Genomic DNA, 13,648 nt, shown 5'->3' on the forward strand with positions numbered 1-13,648 from the left:
AGGCATTTGGAACTAGATGGAGGCTTAGATAGGCTGTGTTTCTGCATCAGCACATCCGCACAGCAAAGCTCCCTCCCTTGGCCTTTGGTCTGCTGCAAAGATATTAAAAGTATTTATATTATTAGACAATGCTGGGCTATCACAGTTTCTAAGATTAAAAATCTTGATATCATTTATGACTCACCTCTTTGTCTCACACTTGTGTCTAGTCTGTGGGTGAATTCAGTTGGTCCAACCCTGAAAATAAGCAAAATCTGATATTCCTCCCTTCACCTGTTATAACCACTCTTATCCAAGCTCTGTCCAAACTCACCTGGTTCACTGCAATGGCTTCCTGGCTGATGCCTCTGGATCTGCTCTTGACCCTCAGCAGATCCATTTCCACACTGGCCGCAACGTAAGTTGTGTGATTTAACTGAAAATAAAAGTGAGGACATTGAAGACAGATGGCTGTCTCCAGTAAAAGCCAAAGTCCTTGCTAAAACCAACAAGGCCTGCAGTGTCTGTCCTCTGCCTCTCCTCTCTGGCTTCACCTTCCTCTGCCCCCATGCTCATCACTTTGGTCATGCCAGACACATGCCAGCTCAGCCGCGCTGCTCCCGCTGCGTGTAATGTGTGGATCCCCGTACGACTGAGTCCCTGCCTCCCTCAGGTTTTTGCTCAAGTCATCTCAGTGAGGCCTTACTTGCCCACTTTACATAAAACTTCAGCCCTATCCCCATTTTACTTTTTCCTTAGCACTTACCGTGATCTGGAGCCATGTATGTATCCTTCCACACATACATACACACACTTCGTGTGTATGCATGTATAATCCTTATAATGTACATGTATGCATTTGTGTGTACAGTGTCCATCTGTTATATACACATATACTTGTATTATATTTTAAATAAATGCACAATATGTATGTATGTTATATACGTGTGTGTTATAGAGATAGATTTTTTTTAACTTATCTTGCTTCTTTTCCTTCTCCTCATGAGGGCAGAGGTTTTCATGTTTTGTCACTAGTCTCCAAGCATCTAGAAAGCTACTGGCAGTGTAGTGTTGAGTGCTCAATAGTACTTTCAGCAGTCATTTGTTGAATCAATTAATCCCAACTGGAGATGATCCTTACTTTGGGCTTTGCTCAGGGCAATATTTTCTGGTTTGAGACACTTGTTTCTGTAAGAACTCTCATTTTCATCCATCCGTTCAACCATCCTCCAATTATCCAGTTACCTTTTGTTGAATACTGATAGCATGCCAGCTAATATACGTCTATTTCCTAACTTCTGATTCGCTTACGTGAAAACAGAATCCATGTGGAATATAGGGGAAGTTTTAAATCCTGGTTTTATCACCATTTGGCTAGGTGGTCTTGAACAAACTAGGAAGTCCAAATTCTTTAGTTTTCCTAGGTCTCTTTGTCCTCAGACGTAAAATGAGAATTGGGATAAAATCATATTTTGTTATTATATTTGTGAATTCAATAAATTTATAGAAATGTTGAGGATACTATACTGTAAAAGGCAAATAAATGAAAAGGGAAAGATGTGGAAGACAGCATCAGCCTTAAAGCAGCTCTTGTTTTCTAACCAGAGAAAGGAAGATTGAGAGACAGTGCTGAAGATGTCAGGGATATGGAATTTCATAGACAAGGAGACCAACAATGATGACAAGAAATTAAACTGGAAGTTCCTTAATTAAGAGAAAATCTAATGGAAAATAGATTCACAGTTACCAGGGGCTGGGGGCAAAGAAAATGGGGAATTGTTGCTTAATTAGTACAGGATTTCCATGTGGGGTTATGAAAAAGTTTTGGAAATAGACAGTGGTAATAGCTGTATAATATATAATGCATGTAATTAATGCCTCTGAATTGTACATGTAAAAAAATGGTTGAAATGGCAAATTTCATGTTATATATATATTTTACAACAATAAAACGTTTCCTTTTCAAAGAGAAGAAGTAAGATTGGAGACACAAAGGGCATTGAGTTCTAGTGACGAGAGCAGACAGCTGTGGATTTGAAGGCCAACTTCTCCACTTTCAAATTGTTTTATCTGAGGTAGAGGGCTGTGGGGCCCTTTGTCCTTGCCTCCTCAACATTACAATGGGGATCGCAACAGCCCCCTCAGAGAAAGGCACTGTGTGCGCAGCGTCTGACAAGTGGTGGCTCACAAACGTTCATCCTCTTAACGCCCCTTAATCAGATCCATAGAACCTTAGCATCAGAGGAAGCCCTGGAGGTTCCCTCAGCTTCCACTCTCATTGTACAGATGACAGAGCAAGGTCTAAGGTCTCACTGTGGTCTCCTGGCAAGTGCAGAGCCAGCATCCAGATTCCCCTAGTCTGCTGCAAAGCCAGCAAACTCCAGTCCTGGAGCCAAATCCAGCTTACCTCATGTATTTACATAGCCAGCGAGCTAAGACTGGTTTTACACCAATATCTTTACTAGACAGGTTGTTGCTGCTGTGGGTTTTGGGGGATGGTTTTTTTGGGGCTGTTGTAGCCTTGTGGAATCTTAGTTTCTCTGATCAGGGATTGAACCCCTGCCTTCTGCAGTGAAAATGTGGAGCCTTAACCACTGGGCTGCCAGGGAACTCCCTGGTTTTACATTTTGTAACAGTAGGAAAAAAACATCAAAAGAAAAATGCGTCAGATCACATGGGTGTTATACAAAATTCAAATTTCTGTGTCCATAAATAAAGTTTTATTACAACATACCCATGCTATTCCAAATCCTGAAAGATGATGCTGTGAAAGTGCTGCACTCAATATGCCAGCAAATTTGGAAAACTCAGCAGTGGCCACAGGACTGGAAAAGGTCACTTTTCATTCCAATCCCAAAGAAAGGCAATGCCAAAGAATGCTCAGCTACCGCACAATTGCACTCATCTCACACGCTAGTAAAGTAATGCTCAAAATTCTCCAAGCCAGGCTTCAGCAATATGTGAACCGTGATCTTCCTGATGTTCAAGCTGGTTTTAGAAAAGGCAGAGGAACCAGAGATCAAATTGCCAACATCCGCTGGATCACAGAAAAAGCAAGAGAGTTCCAGAAAAGCATCTGTTTCTGCTTTATTGACTATGCCAAAGCCTTTGACTATGTGGATCACAAGAAACTGTGGAAAATTCTGAAAGAGATGGGAATACCAGACCACCTGACCTGCCTCTTGAGAAATTTGTATGCAGGTCAGGAAGCAACAGTTAGAACTGGACATGGAACAATAGACTGGTTCCAAATAGGAAAAGGAGTTCGTCAAGGCTGTATATTGTCACCCTGTTTATTTAACTTATATGCAGAGTACATCATGAGAAACGCTGGACTGGAAGAAACACAAGCTGGAATCAAGATTGCCAGGAGAAATATCAATAACCTCAGATATGCAGATGACACCACCCTTATGGCAGAAAGTGAAGAGGAACTCAAAAGCCTCTTGATGAAAGTGAAAGTGGAGAGTGAAAAAGTTGGCTTAAAGCTCAACATTCAGAAAACAAAGATCATGGCATCCGGTCCCATCACTTCATGGGAAATAGATGGGGAAACAGTGGAAACAGTGTCAGACTTTATTTTTCTGGGCTCCAAAATCACTGCAGATGGTGACTGCAGCCATGAAATTAAAAGACGCTTACTCCTTGGAAGGAAAGTTATGACCAACCTAGATAGCATACTCAAAAGCAGAAATATTACTTTGCCAACAAAGGTTCGTCTAGTCAAGGCTATGCTTTTTCCTGTGGTCATGTATGGATGTGAGAGTTGGACTGTGAAGAAGGCTGAATGCTGAAGAATTGATGCTTTTGAACTGTGGTGTTGGAGAAGACTCTTGAGAGTCCCTTGGACTGCAAGGAGATCCAACCAGTCCATTCTGAAGGAGATCAGCCCTGGGATTTCTTTGGAAGGAATGATGCTAAAGCTGAAACTCCAGTATTTTGGCCACCTCATGCGAAGAGTTGACTCATTGGAAAAGACTCTGATGCTGGGAGGGACTGGGGACAGGAGGAGAAGGGGACGACAGAGGATGAGATGGCTGGATGGCATCACTGACTCGATGGAAGTGAATCTGAGTGAACTCCGGGAGTTGGTGATGAACAGGGAGGCCTGGCGTGCTGCGATTCTTGGGGTCGCAAAGGGTCGGACATGACTGAGTGACTGATCTGATCTGATCTGATGCCCATTTGTTTATGTGCTGTCATGTGCTACAACTACACAGTTAAATCATTGCAATAGACAGTTTGGTCTGTGGCCCACACAGACTAAAATATTTGCTATCTAACTCCTTACACACTGTCCTGAGGAGAGGCCAAGAAAGTACCCAGTGATGGACAAACTCAATTCTGAAGGAAACTCTTAACATTCTAACTAAAAAGAACTATAGAAAAATAAAAATAGTAGGTTAAATTTTAAAAAACAATCATGGTGTTTTTAGATATTATTTTACTTATTATTAGATAATTGATAGGAGAAATCTGCTGGCTGCCTAATGGGGGTTCCTGTGTAGGTTACCATTATTTTTCCCTCTGGCTTCATTTAAAATTCTTTGTCATCAAATTTGGACAGTTTTAAAACAATGTGTTTTGGAGAATATCCTTTTGTGCTGAGGCGTGATGATTAGGTATTCTCTTAGCTTCATGAACTTGTATATCCAGTTCCTTCCCCAGGTTTATAGTATTTCTTTAAATAAACTCACTGCTCCCTTTCCCTTCTTTTCTCCTTCTGGGATATGCTTTATGTTGCCCTTCCTAATGAAATCACATAGCTCTTGTAGAAACTCTTGTCCTTTTTCTACCTCATCCTCCTCCTCTTCTCCTTTTTCTTCTTCTTTTTAAGTTCTTAGTTCTCTCTCTTCTCTCTGGATCATTTCTGGATTTCTATCTTTGAGTGTGCTAATCTTCTCTTCAATAGAGTCTGCTCTATTTTCAGTGCTTTTTTCCCTTTTTTCCTTAGCCATGCCATGTGGCTTATAGGACTTTAGCTCTCCAACCAGGGACTGTACTGGGCCCACAGCAGGGAAAGCATGGAGTCCTAAACCACTTGACTGCCAGGGAATTCCCTCCAGTGCTTTCTAATGCATTCGTCATCTCATTTATCGAGTTCTTCAGGTTCAGAATTTTTGTTTGATTTTTTTTTTTAGAGTTTCAGTCTCTTTGGTAAAGTATTCCTCTGTTCAGTAATGTTATTCCTGAACTCATTGAATTGCTTTTCTGATTTTTTCTTACAGCTCACTGATTTTCTTCATGATACGATTTTGAATTCTCAGATTGTAATATTTCATGACTTCAGTGGAGACATGGTTTCTGGAGAACCATCATTTTCTTTTAATGATACCGTGTGACTGTGTTCTTCATAGTGCTTGATAAGTTGTTCCTCTGCCAATGCATTTGAATATTAGTAGCAAACATCCTTATTTAGGTAAAGGTTTAAAACTTGATTATAACAATTCAAAGGGCTTCCCTGGTGGCTCAGAGGTAAAGAATCCACCTGTCAATGGAGGAGATACGGGTTCGATCCCTGAATTGGGAAGATACCCTGGAGAAGGAAATGGCAACCCTCTCCAGTACTCTTGCCTGGAGAATTCCAGGCTACAGTCTGGCAGGCTACAGTCCATGGGGTCACAAAAGAGCTGTTACATGACTTAGCGACGAAACAACAACAATTCAAAACGTTGGTACTTAGAGGCTTTTCTTTTGTTTCTTAGTAGGAGGTGATACAGCACAAGTTTTCGCTTTCTCTTACCTGAGTGCCTCTGGCTGTGTTTGAGATCTGGCACTTTCCATCCTCCACCACCTCCGCTAGAGTTGCCACTGGTGTCCTCATGGTTGCTGCTTGCGCTTCCGGGGTGTCTGGTGCCTTGCTGCTGGTGGTACCACTGCTGTCACTGGCATCACTTCCTGGGGCACTGGGATGATGGACATCTCCACTGTGTCCAGGAACACCTGGATCAGGTGCCGGGAGGGAAGGGAGAGAATGAGCTGGAGTTGTGGATGCTTCTGCCAGTCCACCCATCTTTAGTGTACAGATGGGTGGACCCCGTGAGCATCCTGGTGTGTTGGACAGAGATGCATTTGTTGAATTGTGGGTGTTCACTAGTTGTAAATTGAAGGAGAGAGACAAGGGAGCATCTTCTACCATGATGCTGATGTCGCCACTCATAAATCTTTGAAACCTAAATAGACATCCATGGAATACTCATTTCACATGTTGATTTTTAATATTTGATACATATATATTTAGAGCTTATCCATCACTATGTTACATTATAGATTGCTATTATTCAATCACTGAGTTGAATTCTCTCAGGAATATACTTCACTTTGGTTTCCTCAGAAGCCAAGGAGATCTGATAAAGTTATTAAAACTCATGCTCTTAAACTCACCTTGGGCAATTTCTGGAGACAATCTTACGTTCCTTTTAAATTATTATAAGCAACTTATTGCCCGTAAAATAATGTCCAGACTACTTATCAAACCATTCAAGTTCCTTATATATAGTCCCAATCGGCCTTCTCTACCTCATTCCTTGCCATTGCCCCAGCCCTGAACTCTTTACCAGAAAGCTACAGCTCAGCCATCCTGGAATACTCATTGTTCTCATACATTTTCTTTCCCTTCTCTGTCTCTTTGCTTAATCTCTTCCAATTAGCTGAATGCTCTTTACTCCATGTCAGGATGGTGAGCTCCTACTTATACTGCAAGGTATAAATTTGTGATTTAATTCTTCTTGCCTTTATGAACTTTACTTGGATTTTCTGAACTCAAAACAGCTAATTATTTCCTCTTCTCTGCTCCCAAAGAACTTTGTTCTCACCTCTATCATAGCATGAGTCATACTAGAAAGTGAACTCCTTGAGAACTAGGCTTGTAGCTTATTGGTCTCTGTATTTTCAGTCATGTGCACAGTGTCTGGAGTCACTCAGAAAATAGTCATCAAATCAATAAATGAATGAAAGTAAGCGCAGATAAATCAATCTAGCTAAGCACTGACTTGTGGGATTTTTTTGGTTGTTGTTTATTTGTTTGTTTTAATCTGATGAAGTATTCAAGTGGATAAGGTCTTCAAGTGGGAGACATTAAGAATAGACATACCAAAAAGAGACGCTTGGTTACCAGGACCCTTTTAAGAATTCAATGAGATAGTGCTTTACAAATGAATAAATAAGTATTAGATGTCAAATAGTTGCCCTTCAGTAAAGGATTTGTTGTTTCTCTTCTCAAAGTGAAAGTGAACATGTTAGTCGCTCAGTCGTGTCCGACTCTTTGCGACCCCATGGACTGTAGCTTGCCAGATTCCTCTGTCCATGGAATTTGCCAGGCAAGAATACTGGAGTGGATTGCCATTCCCTTCTCCAGGGGATCTTTCTGACCCAGGGATTGAACCCTGGTCTCCTGCACTATAGGCAAACTTTTTACCATCTGAGCTACTAGGGAAGCCTCTTCTTAAGTAAATATCAATCACTGTTCTCTGAGATTCAGAGAGAGGCTGTGACGGAAGCTGTCATATTCAGAGAGGCAAAGGAATACTTCCTGGTTGGTCATGGCTAATGTTTGCTATTCCATATCTCCAAATTAGAGAATCCAGAATCTGCAGCCTTCTCTTCTCCCATGTGAATACTAGCAGGACAGAGGCAGCAAGCATCTCTTCATAATGCTTATTTGTATTTGGATTTCAGATCCTCAGCCCCTGGTATACTGAATTCCTGGATGAAGAGGACTACTGGTTTCTCGTTTTTACAGTAGGAGGGACTTTGAGTTGGGGAGGAATCATGAGGTTGAGGGAAGAAAAGGGAGTTACTGCTCTTTCAGAAGTGCTCTTTGTTAAAGTTAATGAAATGTTAAGTATTTTTCTATCAATTTTTCTATCTGGGGTTGATGGTCTCTGATGGTCTAAAGAGAAACCTCTCAAGGAAAAAGATCCAAGTGCATAAGCTCACTTTGAAGAAGTCACATTCATATAGAATTTCTCACTTATAGAGAAAGAGTTTGATTCGAAGATGTGTGGTATATATGGGGGGGGGTGTGTGTGTGTGTCTGTAAAGAAACAATAGTTCTTAACAAACTGAAAATAATCAGAGTCCATGTGACAGGGAGGCAAAGAAGGACCGAGCTGTAAAAATCTTGCTTCTGGCCTAGTTTCTATAGCAAATGCTGTCTGCTACCATCTCCTTCTCTTAGACTCAGAGCAGGCTCATCAGGACCAAGTGGCATAAAAAAGAATCTATAAGCAAAGAAGATATCATTCTTCTTTACAAGAGATTTGAGGAATCACTGGAGTTAAGCCAGGGTTTGGCTAACATGGAAGAAATGGAATCTATGCAATGGCAAAAGATAGCTACTGAGGATCTGAAGCAAGGTGGGTCCCTCCGGGTAGAAAGGAAGTCTCCAGTGTTTCTGGCAGGTAAGGTCAGTCACCATAATTTTTTTTTTATACTTACATACAAGCAGCTGTGAAGTATTAGTATTTTAACTTTAAGTATTTACTATGTGTCAGCACTATGCAATGCAAAGGTGATAAAGAGGACCTCATTTGATCTTCCAAATAACATGTGAGGTAAGTACAGGATAACTGAGGCATAGAAAGGACAAGTTACATTTCCAAGGTCACACAGTAAGTGGCAGAGTCAAGATCTGAATCCAGACTGACTAACTGCAGAGGCCCCCACTGGCTCTGAAAGGGAACCAGAGAACTCAAGTTTGACCAGGCTCATGACCACCAAGACATCATCACAGTTATATAGTGATTACTCCATTTCATGCATCTGAAAAACATGTGCCATTCCTCCCCAGAATCAGGTCTAAGACATTTCTGTGAATATATTTTTAACAGCCACTCGCTTCCCCCAACATAACACACCAGCCACCCAGGCAGTGGAGAGCCTTGGTTAGGAACACAAGGCTCTGCTGTCCCACAGATCTGGGTTATATCCTAGCTCTGCTAGTGACTGTGTGAACCTGAACAATGTATTTAACCTATCTTCAAGCCCTGTTTCTCTCAACTGTAAAACGGGAATAATAGGCTTGTTGTGAAGATGACCCAAGACCATCCATGAAAGCTATTAACACAACATTTGGCAATAGTAAGAGTAGCCACTGTTGTTCAAATTGAACAAACTGCTTTAATTATCAGTGCTGAGGCAGTCAGAGTACTGCAATATTTCTCAAACTTCAAAGCACAATAAATACTTTTGACTTCATTTTGGGAAACATATACCTGTATATGTATGTGTGTGTATAAATATATATTAAAATTTTTTAACAAAGCAACACCTGTCCTTATTACATAAGATTATATACTCTCATACTCTCTATGTTATTCCATTTCATTTTGTAAAAACTGGTAATAACTGTTTTTTGACATTCTATTGAGTTATGACATATGTATTAGTAATCAGTTCAGTCACTCAGTCGTGTCTGACTCTTTGCAACCCCATGAATCGCAGCACGCCAGGCCTCCCTGTCCATCACCAACTCCCAGAGTCCACTCAAACCCATGTCCATCGAGTTGGCGATGCCATCCAGCCATCTCACCCTCTGTTGTCCTCTTCTCCTCCTGCCCTCAATCTTTCCCAGCATCAGGGTCTTTTTCAAATGAGTCAGCTCTTCGCATCAGGTGGCCAAAGGACTGGAGTTTCAGCTTCAACATCAGTTCTTCCAATGAACACCCAGGACTGATCTCCTTTAGGATGGACTGGTTGGATCTCCTTGCAGTCCAAGGGACTCTCGAGAGCCTTCTCCAACACCACAGTTCAAAAGCATCAATTATTTGGCGCTCAGCTTTCTTTATAGTACAACTTTCACATCCATACATGACTACTGGAAAAACCAGAGCCTTGACTAGACAGACCTTTGTTGGCAAAGTAATGTCTCTGATTTTTAATATGCTGTCTGCTGCTGCTGCTAAGTCACTTCAGTCGTGTCCGACTCTGTGTGATCCCATAGACGGCAGCCACCAGGCTCCCCCATCCCTGGGATTCTCCAGGCAAGAACACTGCAGTGGGTTGCCATTTCCTTCTCCAATTCGTGAAAGTGAAGTTGCTCAGTCGTGTCTGACTCTTAGCGACCCCACGGACTGCAGCCTACCAGGCTCCTCCATCCATGGGATTTTCCAGACAAAGTACTGGAGTGAGGTGCCATTGCCTTCTCCGAATATGCTGTCTAGGTTGGTCATAACTTTCCTTCCAAGGAGTAAGCGTCTTTTAATTTCATGGCTGCAGTCACCATCTGCAGTGATTTTGGAGCCCACTTCATGGCAAATGGATGGGGAAACAGTGGTTGACTTTATTTTTTGGGGCTCCAAAATCACTGCAGATGGTGATTGCAGCCATGAAATTTGTAATCAAGATCTTTGAAAATTCATTTCCACCACTCCTTTGCTCTGTGAGCTTACTTGGCCAGCCACTGTATCTCCCTGAGTCTCATTTCCTCATCTACAGAATGGGGATGATGGCATTGTTGAAAGGATAGGTGGTAATGCATTTGCACAGCAAGTAGGTCCTCAACAAGTAGTACTTGTTAGATTCCACTAAAAAATGTAACCCTCACCTCTTTTAAAACTTTGATGTGCACTCTGTGTACAAAGAGGTTGTTTGGGTGCTTGCCCTTTGGAACATACTTGGGCATGAATTATTAAAAGCTAGCATGAACAGGCCATCTGGTTTACCTTAGGATTTCCCCTTCTCTAAATCCCAAACATTCCAAATCCTCTCCCAGGAATCAAGAGAAAAGTGAAAGAAAGGATGGCTGATAAATTTGACCCTACACATGCTGGGCAGGGGCATTCCCCTTGATGGCCATGAAATGCCAGGAGGGATCAGGAAGAGTGGTAATCACCTCCATGGAGATGCCCCCTCCCTCCCTCCAGCATACCCTCTGCCATTGCTTTCTTGAAATGCAAATCTACCCCAATGAAGGGCCTCCTGTGCATTTGTCCAAGTCCGGGCCCTGGCTCCCCAAGTAGGCTGATGCCTCCACTCAGACTATGCCATAAACTCTCTGAGCATCAGAGCTAGAATACTCTTATATTTCTTGTAGAGAAACTGAGCCGAGGTAAGAGTCTTGCCCAGGGTTTCTCAGCAAGGGAGGGATTGATGAAAGACTAGAAAACTGAATCGATAGCGGCAATAATCCACTGCTTTTACCACTGCAGTCTTCTGACTGAGAGATGGTAATGGTAACAGTGACAATGCTGACCTAAGGACACTGACATTCAGAGGGCCACACCCCATATTCCTTTTATATCCCACCAGTATAACCTGCAAAAGTCCTGGACTGCCCTAGAGAGTTTCAGGGAAACTGTGGGTGATGAGATTTACCCTAAATCTCAGCACTCATAACACAAATGAGTGTTTTGACCTTGGTAGGCACAGTGCTGCTATTCTGCCATTGCCTATCAGTATCAGTTAAGTTGCTTAGTTGTGTCCAACTCTCTGCGACCCCATGGATACAGCACGCCAGACTTCCCTGTCCATCACCAACTCCTGGAGCTTACTCAAACTCATGTCCATCAAGTCGGTGATGCCATCCAACCATCTCATCCTCTGTCATCGCCTTCTCCTTCTACCTTCTATCTTTCCCAGCATCAGTGTCTTTTCCAAGTGAGTCAGTTCTTAGCATCAGGTGGCCAAAATATTGGAGTTTCAACTTCAGCATCAGTTCATATTCATCCTTCCAATGAATATTCAGGACTGATTTCCTTTAGGGTTGCCTGGGCAATGGCACCCCACTCCAGTACTCTTGCCTGGAAAATCCCACGGGCAGAGGAGCCTGGTAGGCTGCAGTCCATGGGGTCGCTGAGGGTCAGACACGACTGAGTGACTTCACTTTCACTTTTCACTTTCCTGCATTGGAGAAGGAAATGGCAACCCACTCCAGTGTTCTTGCCTGGAGAATCCCAGGGATGGGGAGCCTGGTGGGCTGCCGTCTATGGGGTCGCACAGAGTTGGACATGACTAAAGTGACTTAGCAGCTTAGCAGCAGCAATACCTCATTAAAACTTTTCTTGCTGCCTCAGCCTTACAGTCCCATCTCATTTTGAATACAGAAAGTCATTCCCTCCCAATTCACCATGCATGACTAGACATGATCTATAACTACCTTTAGAAAAAAATAATTCACTCTCAAAGGACAATTATTCACAACTATTGATATTCAGAGATATGAGTTGTCAATTCTGAAGGTAATTGTATCAAATTTTTTGGCGCAACAGCAGAATGTTTGAATGCATTTGCAGCTCCTCCCTATACCAGATGGGGTTTGAAAGGGTCCATATTCATTTGGATGGATTACTTCTAGTATACATGTTAACACTTAGTGCCTCTTCCAAAGTCATATCAGTTACCCTTAAGCAGAAAATTTCCACGGGTCAGGTCTCCCCAAGAAGGGCAAAAGCCCCCATTCTAGAGGATAGGGGAGGCAGTATTTTCTTGCTTCTGATTTGGCCTAGGAAACTTGTATTTCCTATATAGACATTCCAGTAAAACACTATTGTCCTACTTAAATAGCATTTTAAAGACAATACTTGCAAAAAAAAAGAAAAAAAGTGCGTGAATCTTTGAAACCACAGTAGACAACAAGACTCCATTTTTGTTTTCCCCTATTTGATAGACATAGAGAAAATGGCCTTTGAGGAACTCTGTTATAAGTATCCAAAGGTAGCCATAGAGAAGATCAGTGAGGACTACAAAATATATTGTGAAAAAGTACCTCATATAGGTAAGTGTTTAAACTCAAGGATGGATGTGAGACAACCAGGTAAGAGAGAATCTCAAAACCACAAGAGGCATAAACCAAAAAAAGGATGGTCAGCAGAGAATGACCATGTCTGTCTTTTCTCCTACAAAGCCAAAGAAGGGCATCATGAAAGTCAGATGCAATTGTAAATGAATGAAGACGATGATGAAATTGTTAATTCCTACCTTCTTACTTATTTATCACTCTGGGGTTTTCAACAATACAGATTTGTCTCCTACCAAGATTTCTGGGGTCATAGTTTTGTGAAAGGAGATTTGTTGGGGGGTATGTTCTTAGAAATAACACCCATATGGGCATGAGGAAAGCAGAACTGGGCAGAGGTAGATGCTGAACTGTGAGGTAGTTATGATAAACATCAGCAGATCCTATAGGAAGCTCTAAAGCTAAGATAGCCCTTCAGAGTTGTCCCTCATTGAGGCAAGAAACTTGTACCTCCTCACTGACTCAAATGGGATGTGACTGACTTTGGGAGGACATAACCTTGGGTCAGGCAGTGCCCTTTGGCCAAAGACACTTCCAGAGAGGACCTCACCTGTGGCAGCAGCCAGTAACTCCAGGCAGCTGGGAAAATGAGTGCTTTGCTCCTAAAGAAATGAGCTAAGGCATGCACCGGAGCACTCAGTATTGTCCACTTACTTTGTAAGGAAATTTTACCCCATCTTGTAACAGTTCTTCCAGGGGTCTGGTGGCTTCCCTTCCTAGGGAACTTATGTAAGAAAGGCTGACACACACTATTACAGCTTGTCTGGAGATCACAACAAATACTCCTTTTCTCCTTGCTTTTCTGCTCGTGACAGATTCCTTCTATGGTTCTGCTAGTGGTTCTGCTGGTCTCAGGGGACTTACTTGGCAAGATAACCTAGACTTTCTGAGAGACATGAGCCCTTGATCATCATGACTTCTCAGGCTGTGGCT

The 13,648-nt window shown here is 42.2% G+C and overlaps 1 protein-coding gene across 1 annotated transcript in view; it reads left to right on the forward strand.

Moving 5' to 3' along the window:
* The window catches only part of RGSL1 (regulator of G protein signaling like 1), a 60,452-nt gene that overhangs the window by 14,638 nt on the left and 32,166 nt on the right, over positions 1–13,648 (forward strand). Inside the window, exons 8-10 of the mRNA XM_027564129.1 lie at positions 7,657–7,719; positions 8,159–8,381; positions 12,587–12,694. Of these exons, the coding sequence (XP_027419930.1) occupies positions 7,657–7,719; positions 8,159–8,381; positions 12,587–12,694 (394 nt within the window). The remainder of the gene's footprint in view (positions 1–7,656; positions 7,720–8,158; positions 8,382–12,586; positions 12,695–13,648) is intronic.

The sequence above is a fragment of the Bos indicus x Bos taurus genome, chromosome 16 (assembly GCF_003369695.1).
Source record: "Bos indicus x Bos taurus breed Angus x Brahman F1 hybrid chromosome 16, Bos_hybrid_MaternalHap_v2.0, whole genome shotgun sequence".
Taxonomy (NCBI): Eukaryota; Metazoa; Chordata; class Mammalia; order Artiodactyla; family Bovidae; genus Bos; species Bos indicus x Bos taurus.